Source organism: Metarhizium brunneum, chromosome 3, assembly GCF_013426205.1.
Source record: "Metarhizium brunneum chromosome 3, complete sequence".
NCBI lineage: Eukaryota > Fungi > Ascomycota > Sordariomycetes > Hypocreales > Clavicipitaceae > Metarhizium > Metarhizium brunneum.
The window spans coordinates 3,400,344-3,422,106 of NC_089424.1; the positions used below are offsets into that span (position 1 = coordinate 3,400,344).

Here is a 21,763-nt window from a genome sequence, read left to right on the forward strand (position 1 = left end):
GGATTATATAGATGGCAGCTGGCCTAGAAACTAGAGTCAATACAGTACAAGGCCAAGGCCAAGGCCAACGCTCTATCTAGGACCACTGAAACTAAGAGAACTTTGAGCCAATTAAGTTCTTGTACTCCGTAGATGCAGTCACTGACGGGACTAGACGAGTTAGTTCCGGCCAGCTCCAATCAGATCCATTGATGCTTGCCGAGACCGGAAGAACGCACATTTTACTTGGGCCATTCTCTACCATTTTTCTACAAGGCAAAGAAATCGGCTTATATACAGTCTATTCAGGTGTTGATGGAGGGCGATGGTTTCATGCGAGAGGTGATGGGGTCGCAGCGAGTTGACATGTGGGGGACGAGGCAGACACTGCTTGGTTCAGGCACCAAGACACCAGACAGCTCTGGTAGATGCGGTTAAGGAGTATTTTTACCCCGCTCCTCTGTGCCAACTGGTCCGACGACTTCCTGGCGTCATGGTTTGATTGAACGACCATAGCTTGGACGAGGAATAGGTGGCACATCTTTTTTTTTTCGTCTTTTGTGTTCCCCGGCTTTTACGCCGGCATTCGAATCCCGCACGTCTAGCAGATACCCTTGTTGATTTTTTATTTTTTATTACTACCTACGCCGCAAAAGTCAAGGTCAACCAATGCGATTCATCACTGTAAAGGAAAGAGATTTCTGGAGACTACAAGCGCAGCCCCCTGACTTCATATCTTGCGAGGCTGATGCAAGCCATCATTAATTGCTCTACATGACAACATTGAAGTCGCTGGTTCTACTTATCCTCTAAGCTGCTATATTAGAAATATTGAACGGATCCAAGCACCGCGGAACATGTCTCGGAATAGGTCAACCACCTTTCACCCCTCCGTATCAAGCAAGCACACCCTAAGACGGGATTTGGAGAGTGAATGTCTGAGCTTGACTATACACACAGGGGGAGGAACCACCAGTAACAAAAAGTGTACTTCATTGGTCAATACCCAATACCTTCTCTCTTTATTGCACAATGTTCTCAAAATCTCCACGGACTGGTTCACATAGCTCTGGGCTGCACGTCGTTTGAAGGCAATGCAGTGCGTGTACAGCCTTTCGTCAGCCCTCTTCTCTCTCCTCGACTTAGCTAGCAGGCCTCACATCTCTATTTTTCAGAGAATGAACTGCATCATAGTTGAGCATCCTCTGTCTAATCCTCGATACAAGTTAGACTTAGTCCGGCACAAGTGATTTGTTCTGCCTGCCAGTGAGCCTATTACTGACTATTCAGATGGAATGGGGTAGAAAAGGCGCATGAAACAAGCTGCTCAATGATAGCAATACTATTTAAAATTATAGCGAGGCGCTGGTACGGAAATTTCGTCATCACTGGCATCACTACCACCCTTCTCCTAGTTGCTATTATTTCACATTATGGAACCAACAGCGTATGGATTCTGGGATATCACCCAGTGTGGCCCAACACCAATCTACAAGCATGCATCAGCTATCAACCGCAAGATGTTACATGCAATGGGGAAAGATGGACTAGGAGACAGGCATTTAGCTCGCAGCCCTCATCCTATCCCTCCCAAAATTTGGCAGACACATTTGCCAAATAAGATGTCGAGCCATAACGCACCTTTAGACGTTAAAAGGCTTAAAAAAGACTGCGACATGGCTGGCGATGAGTGCGAGCTATGCACATCAAGTCGCTTCTCAAACAGTCAACATCTAAGCACTTATGTTTTCCTTGCTGTTTTTGAAGGCTGCTTTACAAAAGCCCCCCAACCTTGGAATGGGATCGGATCTCGGAGAGGCGATTCATGATGATCACTAGGAAGAGTTTTGCCACTCACAGTTGCTTTGTCTTTGGCCACGATAGTTGACAGGACATGGACAAGATTCTGAGCCTGCTTCAAGAATCACAACACATGGGCGGTGGTGACAAACCAAACCATGGCTAGTTAGCGCCAAGCCACCCACTCGAGGGAACATTGAATGCTGTCGCCACCATCAAGCCTCCCTAGAGCCATCAATTGATGCCCGTCGGCAGTCGCCGGGCCACGGCCAGGCTGCGAAGAGACGGCATCTGGATGCAAATCGTCAAGTACGCCTGGCACGGCAACAGACTTGCACCACAGCCAGAGGACCAGTGACCCAATCATCCTTTTGCTCATCCTCACTGGCTGGAATGGCCTCCGTAAAAAATCATGCCAGGAAATACCAGTGGAACTGCACTCCAGATGTCCATTACCCCTGAGGCGCAAGCGCCAAGACTGCAGGGATCCATGATTCGTCACGCCAATAGAATACGAATTGGCTTGACCACATGAAGAAAGACAGAAGGCCAACTTGCCAGCCAACGGAGAGGCGCAGGGGCCACCCAGGTCGTGCCCTTGGGATCCCTCCGGATTGACATAGCCTTGCATGTTTGTCACTTTAACCTTTTGTTTCGCATTTTCCCCTCGTGCGCGTGTCTTCTTTCTTGATCCCACGGCATACGCTACCTTGGTCATTTGCAGGCATATACCGCGACAGTCATTCCTTTGCATATTTTGCTTCATACATACATTTCGTTGATTGCCCTTTTGTTTCCATCTAGAGCCCCTATCAAGCCCAGCTATCTTCCCGCCCGGGCATCGCACGACGACCATATCGTTCAGTCAACCCCGGAATTCCTTCCAAACACGATCAAGTTGGAGCCTATTATTTTAAACCCCCCTGGGCAAGCATACATGACGGCGACTTCTTAAAACCATCCGCCGTCGACGCTGTCGATCTGCATTCGCACTTCCTAGTTGGCTCGGCCAAGCTAGTCTTTCTCCCATTCACCGACTCGCCCCGATCAAAACACCGCCAAAATGAGACTCTTTCGATCGTTAGCGAATATTATGGCGGCCATTGTGGCTCTCCCATCACTGGCCTCGGGCGAAAAGATGCTCATATCAAATTCACTCAACAGCTGCCAAACCAACTCCAAGTTCGAGGCCAGCCTTTTCAACGTCGTATACACACCATCCAACAACTCTGCAACTATCGATGTAGTCGCCACTTCCTCCGTACAGGGAAAAGTCTCATTTCACGTGGTCGTTCTGGTCTATGGTCTGAAAATCATCGAAACCGACTTTAATCCATGCGGGAAGAAGGGATTGGAGGGTATCTGCCCCATGGTGGCGGGCAAGACCAAGTTTACCTGGACCATTCCTGTCCCTGCCGAAAGCACCAAGGACGTCCCCGGCATTGCCTTTGGCATTCCCGATTTGGACGCGATGGTACGCGTAAAGATGAATCTGATTGACACCAAGGATCAAATCGCCTGTGTCGAGGCTAGGATTTCCAACGGGAAAACCGTCGATCTCAAGGGCGTCAAGTCGGCGACGGCCATCATCGCCGGCTTGGCCCTCTTGTCGTCCGCGGCCGTGAGCGGACTGGGCCATCTAAACACTGCTGCTCATGTTGCTGCTAATTCGCTCTCCTTATTTGGGTACTTTCAGGCCCAGGCCATTGTTGGACTGACTGGCCTCCGCCTCCCTCCGATCGTGCAAGCCTGGACCCAAAACTTTCAGTGGTCCATGGGAATCATCCACGTTAGCTGGATGCAGAAGATATTTACTTGGTACCAACGTGCCACCGGTGGGACGCCGTCAAGCCTCTTTTCTACTCTGAGGACCATCTCTGTTCAGGTTGAGAAACGTGGTCTAGACGTAGCCGAAGCCGCCGAGTCACTCGCTAAACGTGGTCTCTCCATGCTTCCCGAAAGTGTGTCTAGTACGGCGGCGCTCATCCTGAAGCGTGCAGGAAACATCACAAATGATTCGGGCTCCTACCTGGTCTTTGGCATCCAACGTGTGGCATTCCGAGCCAAAATTGAGTCGACTAACCTCTTTCTCACGGGTCTAGTCTGGTTCTCCTTGTTCGTCATCGTCACCGCCATTGGTGTTGTTGCATTCAAGGGGATTCTCGAGTTATTTGCATCAAGAGGTCTCGTATCCAAGGACAAGTTTCTGGAATTTCGGAACGGCTGGCGCATTATTCTCAAGGGCATCATGTTCCGCGTGTGCCTTATTGGATACCCGCAGATTGCCATTCTTTGCCTGTGGGAACTGACGCAAATCGATTCGCCAGCATTGGCAATCTTGGCCGTGGTCTTCTTTGCCGCTGTTTCCATCATTCTCGGTTGGGGTTCTAGTAAGGTCATTCGAATTGCGCGTCGGTCAATTGCCATGCATAGAAATCCGGCCTATATCCTCTTCTCTGATCCGCAAGCCTTAAACAAATGGGGATTTCTATATATCCAATTCCGTGCGTCGGCCTATTACTTTATTGTCCCGGTCCTCGGTTATATCCTAATCAAGGCCATGTTTGTCGCCTTTGCGCAAAAGGCTGGCCTCGCACAGGCAATCGGCTTCCTCATCCTTGAACTAGCTGCTCTTATTGCATGTGCTGTCCTGCGTCCCTGGATGGATAAGTCGACCAATTCGTTCAATATCGGCATCTACGCGGTAAATTTTGTAAATGCAATTTGCTTGCTGATCTTCTCTGACGTTTTCGGTGCACCTGGTATTGTTATTGGCGCCGTGGGTGTTGTATTTTTCGTTCTTAATGCTGCGTTTTCATTGATTCTGCTACTTATGGTCATTATTTCTACGATCTTTACCTTCTTCCGGAAAAATCCAGACGCGCGCTATCAGTACATGGCTGATGATCGTGCTTCGTTTATGCGATCACAGACTCATCTGACAACCACCACCGAACTGGACGCCTTGGCTGCCACGGCCCGTGGTGACAAAGGAGGATACAAGGCGCAGCTGGACTTGGAAGATGACGGGCATCTTCATCCGATGCATGGCGGCAACCGATCCGCTAGCCCGTCTTCACCGGTAAACCCGTCTATGCCGCTGTTCCCGTCCAGCAGGGAGCAAAGTCCATTCCGAACCCCGTCTCCTACTCCCAGCGTTGGACCGTATGGAGGCGCACCGCCGTCTTACCGGCAGGTAAACAACTCAAGGTGAGTTTCCACCGGACCTAGTTGAATCTATGCCCGCTAACACCAGCAATCAGTCCATGGAAACGGGGGGCAGGATATGAGTAATATTCAAGTCCGTCAATCATTCTTGGGCAGTGCGGGTACGATATCGCAAAGCATATGTATATTAAAGGGTTAACATGCACAAATGGGCTTCGTTGAGGTTAGTTAATATGATGATAATTGAGATCATAATGCCTACTTTAAACGACGATGCCGTGGCATCTCCTAGACAACAGCAATGACTATACCAAGATACCGTCAAATACCGTCACCACGTTCTCCCAAAACTCCAGCTGCAAAGTCTGGTCGTCAACCGCCTCAGCAGATGGACAAAACTTGACAATGCCCGCAAACACGTCACCAGCCTCTGATTTAAGTGTGGATATGCCTTGTGGGATAGAAGTTGTGTCTTGACACCCTTCGCCGCCGGAGCCCTGGGCCGTTGCTTCCGATCCAGCCCGAACACGATATGAATCGGCTTCCACACTGCGAGCTCGTACAGGACAACCCCAAACTGTAGACATTGTACGATTTTTGGAATCATTTCGCCCTTCTCGCGGCACGGTGGACTGCGTCTTGGGATGGCGGTACAGGTCGAACCACGGATTCTCCAATGGTCTCTCGGTTGTCTCGTCCCGGTCCGCTGGCCGTGGGTAGTCGAAGCCGCACAATGCTGGTGAGATAAGCCCACACTCACCATCACTAAACACGATATGCTCACTTCGAAGTCCCTTGTGAAGCCATTGAGCTGAATGGAGATGCCATCTGGACCCTGGTGGTCAACGACGGTTTCATCATCGTGCTCGGGGCATCGGAGAGGCACATTGGCACTGATAGATCCTCCTTCGACTCGGGTTCTGTTTCCCATCTTGGACAAACCCTAAACAAGTTGGGATATCGAATTCGCGGGGTCTCTCGGGGTCGCACAACGGCTGGGCCATCTTGGAGATGCGTCTCTGGATCGATGCCGGCGCAGGGGCTGGTAGTATCTCCATTCGATCCAGACAGGCGTTTGTGCAAAAGTCCCCAGCGACCTGGGTGGCTGGTCTTGGTCATCTGCTTGTGAAGGGTGCAGCACGAGATTTAGATTGGAATAGTCCAACAATGCGCCGTCCTGGATCACATTCTGGCCATCTAGGGGTTTATCGGTCTCGATTGCAAGGTTGATAAGCCTTGAATCCTGTCATGCGCATGGCTCGTTGGCCAGGTGTTGTCTGACTGGTCCGACAGACCACCGAGATTGACGGCTTGGAAATATCCAGCAGCACTATCTGCATTCCGCGAAATTCATTATGGATAGTATGTCTGCTTCATCAAGGAGCGTGATGAAGCGATTCCTCACTCTCTGATACCCTCGCCAAAACAGCCCAACCGAGAAGCTTGCCCTTTTCCATCTGCAGGCGAACGAGTAAATGGCGGTATTCTCCAGGCATATTGTTTGCTTCTAACAGGGGCTTGTACGCTACCGGCTGTCAGAACCGGCTCTCGACTCTCTTGTCCTTTTCTCCCAACCCGAGAATAGCTCGAATGTAAGCGAGGCAATGCTCAGCGCCAGACCGGCGACACTTGGAGGGTCTGCCATTTCGGACAGAATTGAGAACTCAACGTCACTTTTTTTTGGGACACCCACGTCCAGAACAAGGAATGTGTATGTGGAATAGTCTGCCCACGGCGATTCTGCCCCTGTGGTCTGGAACATCAGCCTGCATGGGCGTGGGTTGTGCGGCTGAGCATGCACGGGGTGCTCGTCTCTGCACACTAGCTATCTTCTTCATCAGCCTTATTCCCGCTTTCATTTCATACTCTCCTACATTCCGTGAGGTGCAGACTCGGGCAAGACGGTCATCTATGCCGCTCCCGAAGTGGTTCGCGTGGAAAGGAGAAACACGGCCGCTGACATATGGTCGCTCGGGTGCGTGTTTCTGGACATGTTGACGGTTCTACAAGGCAAGACTGTTCAAGATATGCGAAACTACTTTCGTGAACAAAGCGACAGTTCATCATTTCATGAGAATGCCGAAAGTATCAGCGTCTGGGCGGACCGCTTGACAGGCATAGCACAATAAACGGTGACGGCTGGCAAGCCCATCTTTTGTTGCTACTGCAAAGGTTTACAACGTCTTTTCAATCTCCATCACCTCCCGAATACCCTCCTCAATGGCCTTTAGTCTGGCCTCGTCCAATCGCTTCAACGGCCGCCGCGGGTACCCTCCATAGCCGAAATGCATCTGAATCGCCTGCTTCGTCCCGGCAATAGCAGCCTTAGTCAGAGGCCAATCACCACGGCTCAGAATCTTCTGCAGGGCCTGGGCTTCGTCCTTCTTCCCCTCCGCATACAAGTTCCACACACGAGCGCAGACCTTGGGCATGACATTGGCGCCACCGGCAATGATGCCGCTACCGCCGCTAGCCAGAGTCTGAAGGGTGAAGTCGCACATGCCGCCAAAGGCCATGTATCCTGAGCCCTCCTGGAAGGGGGTCCTGGCGTTGGTGCCGAGGGCCACACGGGTCAACTTTCCGGTGTTGCCGCAAGTGAACTTTGTGCCGACAATATTGGGATGCTGCCCCAGCTTTATGAGGACGTCGCTGTCCAGGTCAATTCCGGACACGGCGCCGGGGTAGTTGTAGATGATGACGGGGAGAGGACTGGCGTCAGCCACGGCAGTGAAAAAGTCGACGATGGACTCCTCATCAATCTGGGCGCGGTAATAAGACGGGGGCAGCAAGAGGGTGTAGTCGGCACCGGCTTCCGCAGCCAGCTTGCTCAATTCGACTGTCCCTCTAACGCTGCCTTCGGTGGCACCCAGAATGATGGGCGTCGAGGTGAAGCCAGCCTCGTCGAGGGCCTCGCGGGTGGCCTTTGTGACGGCTAGCTTCTCTTCTCTGGTGCAGTGGACGGCTTCACCGTTTGAGCCCATGGTGACGAGGCCAACCAGGCCATCGCGGATAAGGCGCTGGGCGTGCTTCTTAATGGTCGGGATGTCGACATCTTCGGTTTCAGGGTCGAAGAAGGTCATGGTTGGGGCGTATATGCCCACGGGTAAAGAGCGTCTTGCCGGCATTTCGAGTATACTCTACGCGATTGATGAAAACTCAATACTCTACAGAATACAGGACTAAGCGGCAGGTGATATTGGAAATAAAATAAAGCATAAAATCAAACAGTTAGCGGTGGGAAGCAAGTAGCAGCCGCGTCGGTTTATAACTTGTTCACCCGACGGAACATTGTCACAAATAGCCACAGAGGGGCATTGAGGGGTCCAATATTCCGTCAAGTGTACGTACGTACCTGGACGGCATCTCGGGCGAGCGCGGGGCGGGGCCGAAGCACCAAGCTACTCCAGGTCGACTCGGGGTCAGCTGCAGGACTGCGGGTAAATGCATTCAGCATCAGGCGACCTTTTACACTTGAATATTAAAACCCTTGAACCCGCTCATGCTCTCCGATGTAGTCCTCTGGCACAGACGCATCTCGCGCGCTGAGACACCGAGAGCCGATGTCGCAGACGAGACGACGGCTATGGAGGATAAATACACGACGGAATAATGTTCCACCAATCAGAGGACACGGTCAATTGCCGCGATGAGCGGCATGTCAGAGCTGTTGCCGCTGGTCAATGCCCCGCGTTCACTCATTAGCCATCGGATAGCTTAAGCTGGGGTAAAGTACATAGCTCCACAGTGTCGCAGACTCTCAAGTCGCAACGCTCGCACATCCTACTCGTACTTGGTCACAGTCTTCAACACGGCGCTGCCAGTTCATCCATCTACTTCGCATTTTGCTATTTTCCCTCACTCGCAGCTGCTTGTTTGTCTGCCTTTATATTTTATTTCGCCGGTTTCAAGATACCACGTCCCTCTCTCTCCCAATAGCTGACAGTCTTCAAAATGGCACCTCTAAATGTTTTAATGGTACGACAACACTTTCCCCAGCCCTCATTGGAAATTCCTCCCCAGCTTACAAGGCTAGATTGGCACCGGCGAATACACCACGGGCTTTGTGGGCACAGGAGCGTCAGGTTCGGACAAGAAAGTTGGCGTCGTAGGCCTCACGCTGTTTGATTTGCGTCGTCGCGGCAAAGTCGACAAGCTGGGCATGGTTGGCGTCAACGGCTCCAAGTTTCCCGCCATTCGTACGTCTCATTTTTATACCAAACTCCATTTTCCTCAAGCTGTGGAAGCTCATGTGACAACCTCCAGGCCAGCACTTGGACAAGAATATCACCCAAGTCTACAACGGGCTCGACACCTCTTTCGACAGCTTCCCGGCCAACGACCAAAAGGATCCAGACGCCTACAAGACGGCCATTGACCGTCTCTCCCCCGGCGACGCCATCACCGTATTCACCCCCGACCCGACGCACTATCCCATTGCTCTGTACGCCATCGAGCGCGGCATCCATGTGCTTCTCACCAAGCCCGCCGTCAAGGAGCTCTCCCATCACCAGGACCTGTTGCGGCGCGCCCGCGAAAAGGGCGTCTACGTCTTTATCGAGCACCACAAGCGCTTCGACCCGGCCTACTCGGACGCCCGGTTCAAGGCCAAGACGCTCGGCGACTTCAACTACTTCTACAGCTACATGTCGCAGCCCAAGTACCAGCTCGAAACGTTCAAGTCATGGGCAGGCCGGGAGTCGGACATCTCGTACTACCTCAACAGCCACCACATCGACATCTGCGACTCCATGGTCCAGCAGCTGGGCTATCTGCCCGTCAAGGTGTCGGCCTCGTCGTCCAAGGGAGTGGCCACGGACTTGGGCTGCGTCGCCAAGACAGAAGACACCATCTCCCTGCTCGTCACCTGGGCCAAGACGGGCGACCCGTCCAAGCGCGCCGTCGCCGTGTACACGTCTTCGTGGACGGCACCCGAGCGTGCCGGCGTCCACACAAACCAGTACTTTCACTATCTGGCGTCCAATGGCGAGATCCGCGTAGACCAGGCTCACCGCGGCTACGACGTTGCCGACGACGCCGCTGGTCAGATTCAGTGGTTCAACCCTTTCTACATGCGCTATGCGCCCGACGAGGACGGCAACTTCAACGGCCAGACCGGCTATGGGTACATTTCGCTCGAGAAGTTTGTGGACGGGTGCACGGCCGTCAATGAGGGACGGCTGAAGCCCGAGGATTTGGATTCAAAGGGCTTACCGACCCTCGGCAACACGATTGCCACGACGGCCATTCTGGAGGCTGGCAGGCGGAGTATCGACGAGGGGAGGGAAATTGGCATCGTTGTCGAGGGGAATACTTGGAAGCTGATGTAGAATGTAGCTGCTAGCTAATTTATTTATTTTTTTCATCAAAAATATATATACTCCTTATTCTGGTTCACATCATGATGGCATCGAAAAAGAAACCCAAGCATGAGCTGGGGTGTGTAAGTGATGAAATTGTGGATCCAAATTCAAACACGAAATTTCAACCTCGAGAGACCGACTCAAGACTCAAACTCCACGCCCATCAACCACAATGACGAACCCCAACACCATAAACATAAACGACATAGTATTCCCCTCGCAGCCATCCCTGTCCACACTCCTCACATCCCTCAAACGCTCCACCCTCAGCATCCACAACCGCCTCACGTCCATAGTCTCTGACGCCGAATTCGTCCACCAAGCCGCCGAGGCACTCAAGCAGCCGCCGTCAAATAATAACGCGAACCAGGAAACCCAGGAACGAGCTCCGCGCCCCTTGGTTGCCAACGAACGCTGCGGAAGCTGGTACATCCCGCCCGGGGACAAGTACGCCTCTGCGTACTTCAAGAGCACCGATGGCCATGAGCGGGCGTGGAAGTTTAGCACCCGGAGGCTCAACCTCCATCTACTCGACATGATTGAGAAGCACGACGGGTAATGGATACGCTACACCATCTCATTGCCCCTTTCCCCAGACAAACCAAGCTAATCTAGTCAGGATAATCATTGTCGATTCTACGAGACGGGGCAAGCGTACACACAACCACCACCACCATCCCAATCTCACCACATCCTCCATCTAACAACAACACCAGGAATGCCCGACGCCCTCTCGACCACAATTCCAATCTGGTGCACCGTCCTCAACACCGTCCTGCTGCCCTCGCACCCGCGCTCCTCCCAGCTCTTCCTCCCGCCACACCTCCTGCCCACCACGCACGCCCAAATCACCGCCCTCGTCCCGCAGTTCGTCGCCTCCTTCAAAGCCCTCCACCTCCAGGATCTGCCCAAGATAACGAAACCGCTGCGCCCATTCTGGGTCACGCAAAACTCGGCGCTCGGCCCCGAAACGCACGCCCTGCCCCCCGAGCCCTCCGCAGAAGCCCAAGACCAAACAGCCCCCGGCACCATATACGCCTCCTACAGGCCGGTGATTTGCCTCACCGCCTCCCGCCGCAACACGTCGTCCAGCGAGATCGACTCCAACGGCTACATCCAAGGCGCGGCCGACGACACGGAAAACTGGGCGCACGGCCTGACGCCCGCCGCCTTCTGGGCCAACCGGGACCTCCTCCTGTCCACGCCGGAGCCAGATCTGCCGGGCCTCATCGCGTCCCTGTCCCTGTCCCCGTCCCCGGCGGCACAGGCGACGCCGGCATCCGCGCCCGACAACAACCCGACGACCCGCCTGACGCCGCAGATATCCGTGTGCGCGCTGCCCCCGCCGCCAGGCGCCGGCTGCTGCATCTCGCTGACGAGCGCGACCACGCCCAGGGACCAGTGGGCCAAGTCCGCTGCGTCCATGGAGGTCGGGCTGGGCAGGCACAAGACGGCCAGCAGGAACCTGAGGACCGCGCTGCCGTATATATGCGACTTTGCGTCGGCGTGCCTGCAGAGGGATCCGCAGGCCAGGGTGACGGTAGCTTGCGAGTCGGGCAAGGATACCTCTGTGGGCGCGGCGCTCGCTCTGTCGTGCTACTTGTTCGATGACGAGGGACAGTTCCGCGTGCCGGACGAGACTGCCAGGTTCACAAAGACACTGGTCAAGATGAGACTGGCAAGAATCATGACGGCCTACCCGGAGGCGAATCCTAGTAGACAGACGCTGCAGAGCGTGAATAGTTTCTTGATGGATTGGACGAAATGATGCATCAAATGAACACGACTGCGCGGCTGCTAGGCGTGAACATGTTGTGAATTACATTTGATTTGTGCCAGACGTAAAATTGGCCAGGCACATGGCCCAGCCATCATTGACCTAAACTATTCTTCAGCTCCAAAGTCAAGGGCGTGTGTAATATCCCAGCAGGCCGGCCAACACGCCGCATTCCAAATACCACCTCTATGCTTACAGAGCCCCAGACTCGATTTTTTCCAGAGCGGCCGGGAATTCCTTCCAGTCCCGCATAATAATCACCGCGCCCGCATCAGTCAAGACCTTCTCCATCTCGGCCTTCTTATCATCCGCATACGGCCCAACGTACCCAATGGTCTTGATGCCAGCCCTTGTAGCACTCAGCGTACCGCTCTTGCTATCCTCAATCGCCACAGCCTCTCCAGCCGTCTTGCCCAGCGTCTTCAACGCGTGCAGATAGATAGCCGGGTCAGGCTTGCTCGTAGGCTTCTCCAGGCTTGTAGCGGCAGAGTAAATCAGATCCTCGCCCTTTTCGTTCTTAAAGTACTTGTCCTGGCCAACCTTGTCCACAGATGCCTTGACACGGCGAAATGCAGAAGACGAAACAACTGCAAGGAGGTACTTCTTGGAGGCAACCAGCTTCTCCAGCTGCTCATCCACGCCAGGGCACGGCCGCAGCGAGGCCTTGAGCTTGGCAATGACGGCATCCTCCTCCATACGGACGTACTTCTCCATGTCATCTGGAGCGATTTCAATACCGTTCTCCTTCTGGAGAGTGGTCAGCATGCCGCGGAAGTTCTGGCCAACAAACTCTACAATGAGAGATTCGCCGGTGAACTCCTTCTTGACGCCGCGCTCCGCGCAGATCTGGTTGATGAGGCCGGCACATGCCTCGAAGGCGAGTTCCTCCGAGAGGACGAGGGTGTTGTCACAGTCGAAGAGGAGGGTGTTGATCTGCAAATCAGCATTTGTATTTGGGAGAGGCGCCCGGGCTGAGGGAGCACACCTTGGACATTTTGGGTGATATTTGCACGCTAAAGTCTCGAGTACAAAAAATCTGTTTGCCGAAGCAAGATGAAACAATCGGGGCCAGAGGATGAAAAAAACAAAAAAATTATACCACTATGCGCTGGAAAAGCACGACGAAAGATGAAAATCGGCCACGGCGCAGAGCAAGTAGCAGTAGTTTTATTTTACAGACTCAAGTTGGCTACCATCCCAAGGGGGGGAGAAAGGGTGGGGATCTTGTTCAACTAAGGCAAGCCAGCCTCCTGTCACTCCTGCCCGATATCACAAGCCGTGGTCACATACAACGTGGCACTCAGCTTGAAGCAGGCAGATTCTAGCCAAGCCGGGTCGTCAACTACACGTGCACGAAAATACCTCAATTTCAGCCGGGCGTTGTTGTCCGCAGCACACGCAAGCCAAGGCAACCCGAGATCCAGCTGGTTGCCAGATTGGCCCTGGTGCGATTGGAGGGGAAACATCAGCACCCCGCCCCCTCCATCCTCGCCCGCCGCCCCTGGCGTCATCGACGATTGACCCTTGTCCATTGTTGCGCGGGTGTCTTCAAGTATTATTACCGGCCCTTCCCGTGCCGGCATTCTATGATGAGCGTTCTCGCCTGGCCGTCTCTTGTTTTCGACATATGGTGCATCAAATTTGGTATCATAACTCGCTGTCTAGAAGCGATAAACGCACATTTTATTTTCGTATCGGTATGCAGCCTGGTGGGTCAACAATCAGGAAATCACCCGCATTCTTCAACAAATCGGCCCGTTCTGGGGTACGCACCAGAATCTTCTGTCACTCACCATCAGTGTTTCTTGCAGTCGAATCGCTCCTCGCAATCTCACTTACAATGCATGCCAAGAACCTTGATTATTATCTACCGTCGTACAGGTGACTTGCCCAAATGCAATCCTGCTATGCATGCGACCCTGAAATGCAGACTTGGCCAACAAATAAAAAATACATTAAAGTATACCAATCCTTATAACGCCACATATCCCACAGTATTTTTTTTCTCTGCATCTTGTGTCGTCATAATCGTCAAAACCGCTCAGCAGTATAACACTACAGCCCGCTGGTTTCCAAACACGCTTCCGCTTCATAGTCATCGCCCACTGCTCCTTACAAAATTTCCCTCAACTGCTGCTTCTGAGCCGCCGTCAAACTCGAAGGGAAGTTGACCTTGTACCTGATCACAAAGTCACCCCGCTGACCGGGCTTCTTGGAGATGGGCATGCCCAGACCGGGGTACCGATCTTCGCTTCCAGGTTGCGTTGGCCCACTCTTGTCCAGGTTGATTTGCTTGCCTTCGATGGTGGTGACGGTTCTCTTCCACCCAGTGAGGGCTTCCTTGAGGTCCAGAACCACGGTGTGGATAAGGTCGTTATCTTCTCGCTTGAAGAGGACATGCTCCTTCTATCAAACAGTTAGTTATCAACCGTCGCAGAAATGTGATTGGAAAGGAAATTGCTCTTACCTCCTCCACGATGAAATGTAAATCTTGTCGACCTCCTTCGACCTGATCTCCCACGCCGTTGAACTTGATTTTCGAACCCTTCTTCAGGCCCGGCTTGATGGGAACTTCCAAAATCTGGTCTGTCTGGACCCGCTTGCCGGTCTCGTCGAACGTCTTGCGCTTAATCTTCATCTTTTTGGTGACTCCATTATACAACTCTTCCAAGGACAATGGTAGAGGCCGCTCCACTGTCGAAATTTCTGGTGTATGCTCACGTTGTCGTGCTTCACCAAAACCCGACGATCTCATTCTTGTGCGGCCGGAACGGCTACCGCCGCCGCTGCCAAACGACGAGAAGATACCCGGCATGTCCTCGTCACCGTGCATGCCCCCGCTCTGTTGCCGCATAAATTCAGCGAATATATCGTTTGGATTGTTGAAGTTGAATCCGTCGCCGGGGCCGCTACCCGTGCTGAAGTGGAAAGTCCGGGTGCCTCCACCAGGCATGCCTCCGCTTCCAAAATCGAATCCGTCAAAGCCTCCACCAGGCATGCCGCCAGGGAAGCCCCCAGCACCTTCGGGAGGAGGGGCACCTCCTCCCCTCAGAAGGAATTCGAGACCATATTGGTCATAGACCTTACGCTTCTCGGGGTCCGAAAGGATCTCGTAGGCCTGTGAGCACTCCTTGAACTTTTCCGCCGCATCGGGGCTGCCCTTATTTTTGTCGGGGTGCCATTTCAAGGCTACTTTTCTATAGAGATGTGTTAGCAGGTTTATTATTCGATTGATGCAGAGAAAAATAGAGGTCGAGCTTCGTCACCAATGGTGTTGCCACTGGTATGTCACCAGATCGAGCGCCAAGCTCAATTGCAGCACACCGACAATCCGTTGGCAACGTGAAGCCCCGAATCACCAGAAAGAAATGATGCATACCTATAAGCCTTTTTAATCTCGTCTTGAGTAGCCTCTGGCTTGACTACCAAGGTATCGTAAAGCTTCGTTTCCTTGACCATGTTGCGTGTCGATCAATGGCCTTGCTCTGGGTTCTTCTTTAAGACTTTAGACTTTGTACCACATGCCACCAGATATTGTTATCGTAGGATTTCTTCTCTTGTTTTTTTGGATGCGAGTTGATTGCTTTTGATTCGTCAAATTCCTACCTCAGTGTCTCTGAGCGGAATAGAAGGGAGAAGAAAGGAGATGCACGACTTGATTGAAAGGGAGAAGTTGGTTGCGGGAGCGAGAATGAAGTGGCCTGGCACAGTGGCACCTGGGAGGAAGAGTGGGAAGAGAGTGGGGGAGCCTTCTGGGAGCTTCTTTCAGGTGTATCCGCATTTCAGCGACCAGCGGCGCCAGCGGCAGCGGCAGATTTCCATGTCCGCAGCCACCAGTTGACCAACAAAGCTTCTGAACAGGCTCTGACTATGACGCAAAGTGGGGAAATATTAGCTGACCGTCCTGGAGCTTGAGCCAAGTACCTGGGTACATATTTTGCCATTGTATGTACGAACCCAAACTAGACCAAGCAGCTCTATCAGTGTCCACTACTTAAGTAGACAGATAATAGTGCGCAGACACGACAATAGACGCGGAGTTCAGGCACGGGTTCTGCCTTTGTGCAAGTCGCTGCCACGGACGGACACCCGTACATGAATGGCGGTGCTTCGGTGCGGCTGGAACAAACTACGAATGGGAAGGCGAGGCGGGGTCACCGCACACAGTACTCACACGACGCGGATGACCTATCGGTATTTGCTACGGCTGGTGCTCCGTACACTCGTGGAGCAACAGTCAGCTCATTGACATGCTGCGCTGCACCATGCAGGCTACGGCTCATGGCAACACTAAAATACACTTCTTAGACAGTACCGTAAAATAAGCTTCTATCATGAATGGTTTGAGAAAAAAAAACCCATGGCGCATAATTTTACCCTTTCCAATGCCATCAATGAATTGAATTCTTTAACGCTATCATGTATCCTGTAGAGTGTCTCGTATCGCTGGGTATACTGCCTTGGGTAATGGAAGTTTCTAGAAGTATCTATCACCTTGTGGGGGGGCTCCTCATTGGTCGTCATGTGTTTGACCTCACCCCTCGTTCATCATCCGTCACTGTTCCACAGTTGATGCCGCTGCCACCATCCTCACTTCTGTTGCTTCCGTGTCCAAGTCCGGGTGCGTCTCATTAGCTGTCGTTGTAACAGGCGTGGCTGATGCTGTCATAGTGGCTGTTGACGTCTGTCCATCCTCAAATGGATTATCAAATCCGTTTTGGGCATCATCACTTCCTATCGATGCGCGATTGCTATCCATGGAATCAACACTATCTGCCCGATGCTTTCTCTTGGATGGTGAAATGGGATCTATCGGCCCTGATCCTGGCGTTTTCTTCCCTTCGCCAGCTTCTGCGTCTGCCGCTTGGGTGGCTTCATGATGAAGTTCTTGGCGGAACGCCTTATTTTCAGCCGTTGCGAACCGTTGTAGTGGTGCTGTCAAAGGCGCTCGTACAGCATTCAAGGCTGTCTCAGTTGCGTAAACCATCAATGGTGTCTTGGTTTCTTGCCAGACATCCCGTAGCACACGTTCAATCTCTACTTTCTGCAAGGCATCCGGTCAGCACAAGGCGTGTCTAACTAACGGGCAAAGCGTCATACCTCAGCCTGTACTGGTTGCTCCCCATTCGGGGCGTAGGCCAACCGCCACCACTGGTCCAATTGTTTGGGCTGCTCCCCCAATTCTATCAGATCCGGTTCAGCTCGTTGGCAGACATAGGTAACGTCTGACGGTGTTACCACTCCCCGGAGAAGAAATTCTTTACACGTCATAGGCCGTGGTCTATTTTGTTTCTCGGGTTGTGTGAGAAGCCGGCCAAGGAACCTTTGCTTGGACATGATTTGTTCCATCTGTGAGTTGAGGGCTACACACGTCAGCAAACAACATTCCAACACCCACAATTCACAAACAAACTTACAACTTAACCTCTTATCAATATCAGTGAGCATGCGGAGAAGCGTCTGCAACACCTCATCGACTCTCCCCAATGCGCTATTTTCGCTCTCGCTCAGTTCACAAGGAGCCTTTCGGTAGTCTGGATAACTGTCCGTATCAAAGCCAGATGCCACCATGCCTCGAAACTTGCCCAGCCCGAGCAGGTAGTCGCTATATACCTGCCACTGATTCCTAGCCTTTTCTATCATTTGTTTTTTGTCCATCATTTGATGGTCCCAGTCATTGCGCCACTCGAATAGCTGCTGTTCTTCTTTTGCGATTTGCATGATGGCATTCTTGGTGTCGCACCATGACATCTGGATACGCCGAGCCTCATCCTTGCGGTTTGTTTGGTACTTTTCCAAGTACAACTTTTCAGGGATATCAATAGAGTCCTGTGGTCCATCACCATTAATTTTGATAGCCAGAACTTCACCCATCTCTGTGAACATGGCCATCTTTGACCCTTCGTGTAGCTCGTTCCAGGACAAAACGTCGCTCCACATGGTGTGATCTAATGACTCGTAAACAGTCTTGATGTACGTGTAGTCGCTGCGCAAATGCTCCATCTCCAAGAGTCCAAATTTAGCCTCTTCGTCACCCAGGTCGTCACCGAACACAGTAGAAAGCGCGGCTGAGTGTATCAGTGGCTTCAGCTTTTCCTCATTCTTTGGTCCCAGGTACTCGTAAAATTGCTTCTCGGGCCCCAAGCTAGGATACGGAATCAGGTCCGTGAGGACACTGACGCTTCCATAACTTCGTTCTGTTGAGTCCAAGAATGCCATAAGTCGATGAATTTCTTCTTCTACATCAGGTTTACTCTCATCCTGGTTTCCCCATTGGAGATCTCCTGCTTGCAGTCGTGCAAGTGCGTGTGTTGGTAAGATCTCCTGGCCCTTCCACCACTCGCTGTTGAATCCATACGATGCAGCAGGTGCACCAGTCTCTAGCAAAGCATTCCTTGCCAAAGGAATCTGGTGTAGTACAGTAAGAAGACCGCCAAGTCCATGGTTGCCCACTGTGCTTATGCCTTGGACCAAGAAAGCTGGTGCTCCAGTCATCCGTTTTCGTAATGACGGCGCAGGGGCGGAGGGCACTTGAGATTCTGAGGGCCCGGCCGGGACCATAGCCCAGCTACCCTGATCATAGTCGTTTCGGTTCGCGGGGCCGAAGTAGGGAGTTGACGTTGACTGTGTACTCATGAGGCCGGATTGCTGTTCTGGCAATGCAATGCCAGCTTCCTGGGCAGACTCTCTAAGTGCCCTTTGCATATCTTCGTCTTCTCTGGTGGACGGTGCGGCCGATCCCGCTGTTTATGCAAGCATGATTAGCATCCCACTAGCGATGATGGAATTCCACGCGAGGCACTCACCCGGCGTATCTCCTGCCGCCCAGTCCACCATTCTACCCAGTGGCGACCGGCCGTTTGATCTCGATGGGGGTCGCGACGGTGCCATAGGCCCATATCCTTCTAGCGGCGGGGTGTTGCTCTTAATACCATCGTTCTTGTTTATCGACTCGATATGAAATGCTGCATAGCAGTAAGGATTAGCATTGCGGGATTCGAAACCGGTCCCAAATAGTGGGAATCAAGTAGCATACAAATACCTGCAGGGTTGACGGTGCCATCCCTATCCGCTTGGAATAGGCTCTCGTCCCATACACTCGTAAATTTTTGTCGAAACTACAGCCAAAAGTCAGCGTTGACTCTCTGCGAGCACACAGCCCGCCCAGAGCAGCTACAACCCGTTGCGTACCGACTCGGGATTATCAAAATACTGCATAACAACCGCCTCGACATTGCCGCCAGTGTCCTGTCATAGATAGGTTCCAGTTAGCCGAGCTGGTTCTAGGAGCTTGGGCATGGAAGCCAAATGCTCTGGCAGAACGCAAAGTAGGAGCCGCGGTGCTGAGCAGAAGCATGATGCGGCTGGCAAACGGACCTTGAGCGCCTGAATAACCATGGTTCGGTCATCGTGGGGATTGAGACCTGCAAAGTCAATGACTTGCGAGATCTGCTCCTCCGACGGTGCCATTGAAGCCATGTTGGCGACGGGTAGCGGCGAAGTCGGTGTTGGAGGAATATGCTGGAGTTGCCTTGTGGTGGAGACGAATATGAAGAAGAACAAGGTTGAGACAGCAGACAGCACCTGAGCTTTGTTCTAGAAGCGAGTGCTCGCTAGGGCGGCAGCAACATTGAATGCATCAATTGATTCCCGGACTCGAAGCACTGTACAAACAGCGCTGACGTAGGGCCGCCCCAGTGCCAAGAATTGGAAGGTGAGAGGGACCCGCCACGGTGGCTACCCTAGAGCGACAACCAAGATGGCGCTGAACACATATGGACATGTGTATGGGGTAGTTATTCTGTAACCTGCTCGAGTGTGATTTCGCGAGTCATGGCCCATGCTCTTATATTGGATTATATGATTACATTTAAATCACGCTTGTTGATGTAGCCCGACATTTACAGGGCCACGCAGGTATACCGGCTTGTTTGATGGCTCGGCTCCGATACGCGACGAGTTTACTCTGGTTGGTACGTGTCAAACTCACGTCGGCACTTGCCCATTTAGATGGAACTGGTAGAATAGGGACGATAAGAGGGACCCAAAAACTACCACACTATTTGGCGTTGAACATACTCGGCAGCCGCCGGGCGATGACGATGGGGCAAGAACTAAGAAGTGATGGACTAACGGATGACATTGATGGAAGGAAGTTGTGCCGCAACACTGAACGGCATTTTAATCCAATTCCAATTGGCAACTTGCCATACCGGTCAACATGTCAACTAAGTAAGTGGATGCACCAACGGGCCGTGCGACCCCCGCCGCCGCCCCCTTTCCGTTTCCCCCAAGTTGCTCTGTATTCAGACGGCGGCAATCCCACATGCCTGATTGGCTGCGCTGGACAACCTCGATGCCGTCTGGTGGTCATATTCCCTCCAGAGCAGTACTATATTCAGACAGCGTCACAATATGCGATTGAAACCTAAATGGCGGCTCAAGTATGCAACTGCGACCAACTGCTGTTGGATGGGTATATATGTAGACGGCCACGTCTGATGACCATCTGTGGCCGCACCAGGCCGGCGGCAAAGCCAATCGTTGGACATGAGAGGCCTACGGAGTACATCAACCGACGTCAGGTTGTTGGTCGTCTGCCGAGGCTTTCACTCCAGGAAATCTTGATGGTACCTTGTCCAACATCGCATGAGGCCACTGCTCCTTTCCTTGCTTGAGACTATAAATAACACGACTCACACCAGCTAATCTTCAATGTTGGCTGTCATTGCACACTGGACCTTGTCCAGCGCGTAAAGAAACCCTGGCGTCAGTGACAACGCTATGCAATACATGGAAAATTTCTCTTTGCGAGAGAAGAGGGAGAGACATAAATAATCAATATTCTCACTCAATGGCTTTCTGCCTCACCATCAGTTCGACTTCACAGCGTTTACTCTTTTCTTCGTTTCAAATTGAAATCTACCATTGTATGCCATCAGACTCTTGTTAAACCAAATGGACGCCAACAGTACCCCATTTACCCTCGACATCACAGTTCAGTACCTCCGTACCGTCAATAAAGTCAACAAATACGTAAGAATAACTACTTTCCTTCTTCACTTCTCTCACGTGTTCTCACAGTGGTCCAACGTAGGATTGGCCTCTGTACGCCACCGGCAGAGCACCACCACCAAGTGGCTATCTTTTGCATGCGATGGATACTGGGCGTACAGAGTTGGACCTCTACAAGGAGGTCCGAAAGGTTTCTGATCCCAGAAAATCCAAGTCCCTGGTTGTTTGCCTCACGATTGCCAATGCTCCTTCGATCCAGGCCCTGGGCCGCACGGTATTGAGCGTGCGGCTTATGGACCGCAATTATCTGCCACGGGGTGAAGCCCAGTGGACATCAATTGATGTCGTGTTTGGGTCAAGGAGGTTATTCGGCCCCTTCACGAAAATCACCATATCAATCTCTCATTGAAGACTGGTCAGCCTCCTCATCGCCTTTTCAACTAGCACAACTCTGTTGACAAATCTATAGACACAATTGAGCGGTGCTGTCAATCGACAGCCGACAGCTACAACTTACGAATGGGAAGAGCTTAAAATCTCAACAGCCTTGGCTGGATCGGACAACCCACTGTTCCTATGGACATCGATTCTGCATGGTACGGATCATCTCCTATGGAAACAGAGACTGGTCGTACTGGCAGTCGCACTGAATACTATAGCACGA

At 52.4% G+C, this 21,763-nt stretch overlaps 9 protein-coding genes across 9 annotated transcripts; 4 read left to right on the plus strand and 5 right to left on the minus strand.

The window, feature by feature from the left end:
• Positions 1–2,842: 2,842 nt before the first annotated feature.
• Positions 2,843–5,069, plus strand: FLC2_1 (Flavin carrier protein 2; the record flags this gene model as incomplete). Its single annotated transcript, XM_014687129.2, has 2 exons — positions 2,843–4,989; positions 5,036–5,069. 2 exons carry the CDS (start codon positions 2,843–2,845, stop codon positions 5,067–5,069), a joined length of 2,181 nt encoding a protein of 726 aa, XP_014542615.2.
• A 183-nt stretch (positions 5,070–5,252) lies between these two features.
• Positions 5,253–5,878, minus strand: G6M90_00g062670 (uncharacterized protein; the record flags this gene model as incomplete). The annotated part of the gene is made up of 2 exons (XM_066130748.1): positions 5,253–5,639; positions 5,708–5,878. 2 exons carry the CDS (start codon positions 5,876–5,878, stop codon positions 5,253–5,255), a joined length of 558 nt encoding a protein of 185 aa, XP_065986773.1.
• Positions 5,879–7,121: 1,243 nt separating this feature from the next.
• lga1 (L-threo-3-deoxy-hexylosonate aldolase) lies at positions 7,122–8,072 on the minus strand (the record flags this gene model as incomplete). The annotated part of the gene is made up of 1 exon (XM_014687127.1): positions 7,122–8,072. One exon carries the CDS (start codon positions 8,070–8,072, stop codon positions 7,122–7,124), a length of 951 nt encoding a protein of 316 aa, XP_014542613.1.
• An 826-nt stretch (positions 8,073–8,898) lies between these two features.
• Positions 8,899–10,274, plus strand: G6M90_00g062690 (uncharacterized protein; the record flags this gene model as incomplete). The annotated part of the gene is made up of 3 exons (XM_014687126.1): positions 8,899–8,922; positions 8,981–9,143; positions 9,211–10,274. 3 exons carry the CDS (start codon positions 8,899–8,901, stop codon positions 10,272–10,274), a joined length of 1,251 nt encoding a protein of 416 aa, XP_014542612.1.
• Positions 10,275–10,479: 205 nt separating this feature from the next.
• Positions 10,480–12,075, plus strand: G6M90_00g062700 (uncharacterized protein; the record flags this gene model as incomplete). The annotated part of the gene is made up of 3 exons (XM_066130749.1): positions 10,480–10,862; positions 10,927–10,961; positions 11,024–12,075. 3 exons carry the CDS (start codon positions 10,480–10,482, stop codon positions 12,073–12,075), a joined length of 1,470 nt encoding a protein of 489 aa, XP_065986648.1.
• A 201-nt stretch (positions 12,076–12,276) lies between these two features.
• On the minus strand, positions 12,277–13,078 carry P1254 (Phosphorylated carbohydrates phosphatase; the record flags this gene model as incomplete). Its single annotated transcript, XM_014687124.1, has 2 exons — positions 12,277–13,017; positions 13,070–13,078. The coding sequence occupies 2 exons, from the start codon at positions 13,076–13,078 to the stop codon at positions 12,277–12,279; spliced, it is 750 nt and encodes a 249-aa protein (XP_014542610.1).
• A 1,118-nt stretch (positions 13,079–14,196) lies between these two features.
• On the minus strand, positions 14,197–15,543 carry psi1 (the record flags this gene model as incomplete). The annotated part of the gene is made up of 3 exons (XM_014687123.1): positions 14,197–14,490; positions 14,552–15,281; positions 15,464–15,543. 3 exons carry the CDS (start codon positions 15,541–15,543, stop codon positions 14,197–14,199), a joined length of 1,104 nt encoding a protein of 367 aa, XP_014542609.1.
• A 1,096-nt stretch (positions 15,544–16,639) lies between these two features.
• Positions 16,640–19,563, minus strand: G6M90_00g062730 (uncharacterized protein; the record flags this gene model as incomplete). Its single annotated transcript, XM_066130750.1, has 7 exons — positions 16,640–17,128; positions 17,185–17,447; positions 17,502–18,827; positions 18,891–19,049; positions 19,121–19,202; positions 19,276–19,332; positions 19,462–19,563. The coding sequence occupies 7 exons, from the start codon at positions 19,561–19,563 to the stop codon at positions 16,640–16,642; spliced, it is 2,478 nt and encodes an 825-aa protein (XP_065986787.1).
• Positions 19,564–21,042: 1,479 nt separating this feature from the next.
• Positions 21,043–21,508, plus strand: G6M90_00g062740 (uncharacterized protein; the record flags this gene model as incomplete). Its single annotated transcript, XM_066130751.1, has 2 exons — positions 21,043–21,120; positions 21,182–21,508. 2 exons carry the CDS (start codon positions 21,043–21,045, stop codon positions 21,506–21,508), a joined length of 405 nt encoding a protein of 134 aa, XP_065986677.1.
• Positions 21,509–21,763: the final 255 nt, after the last annotated feature.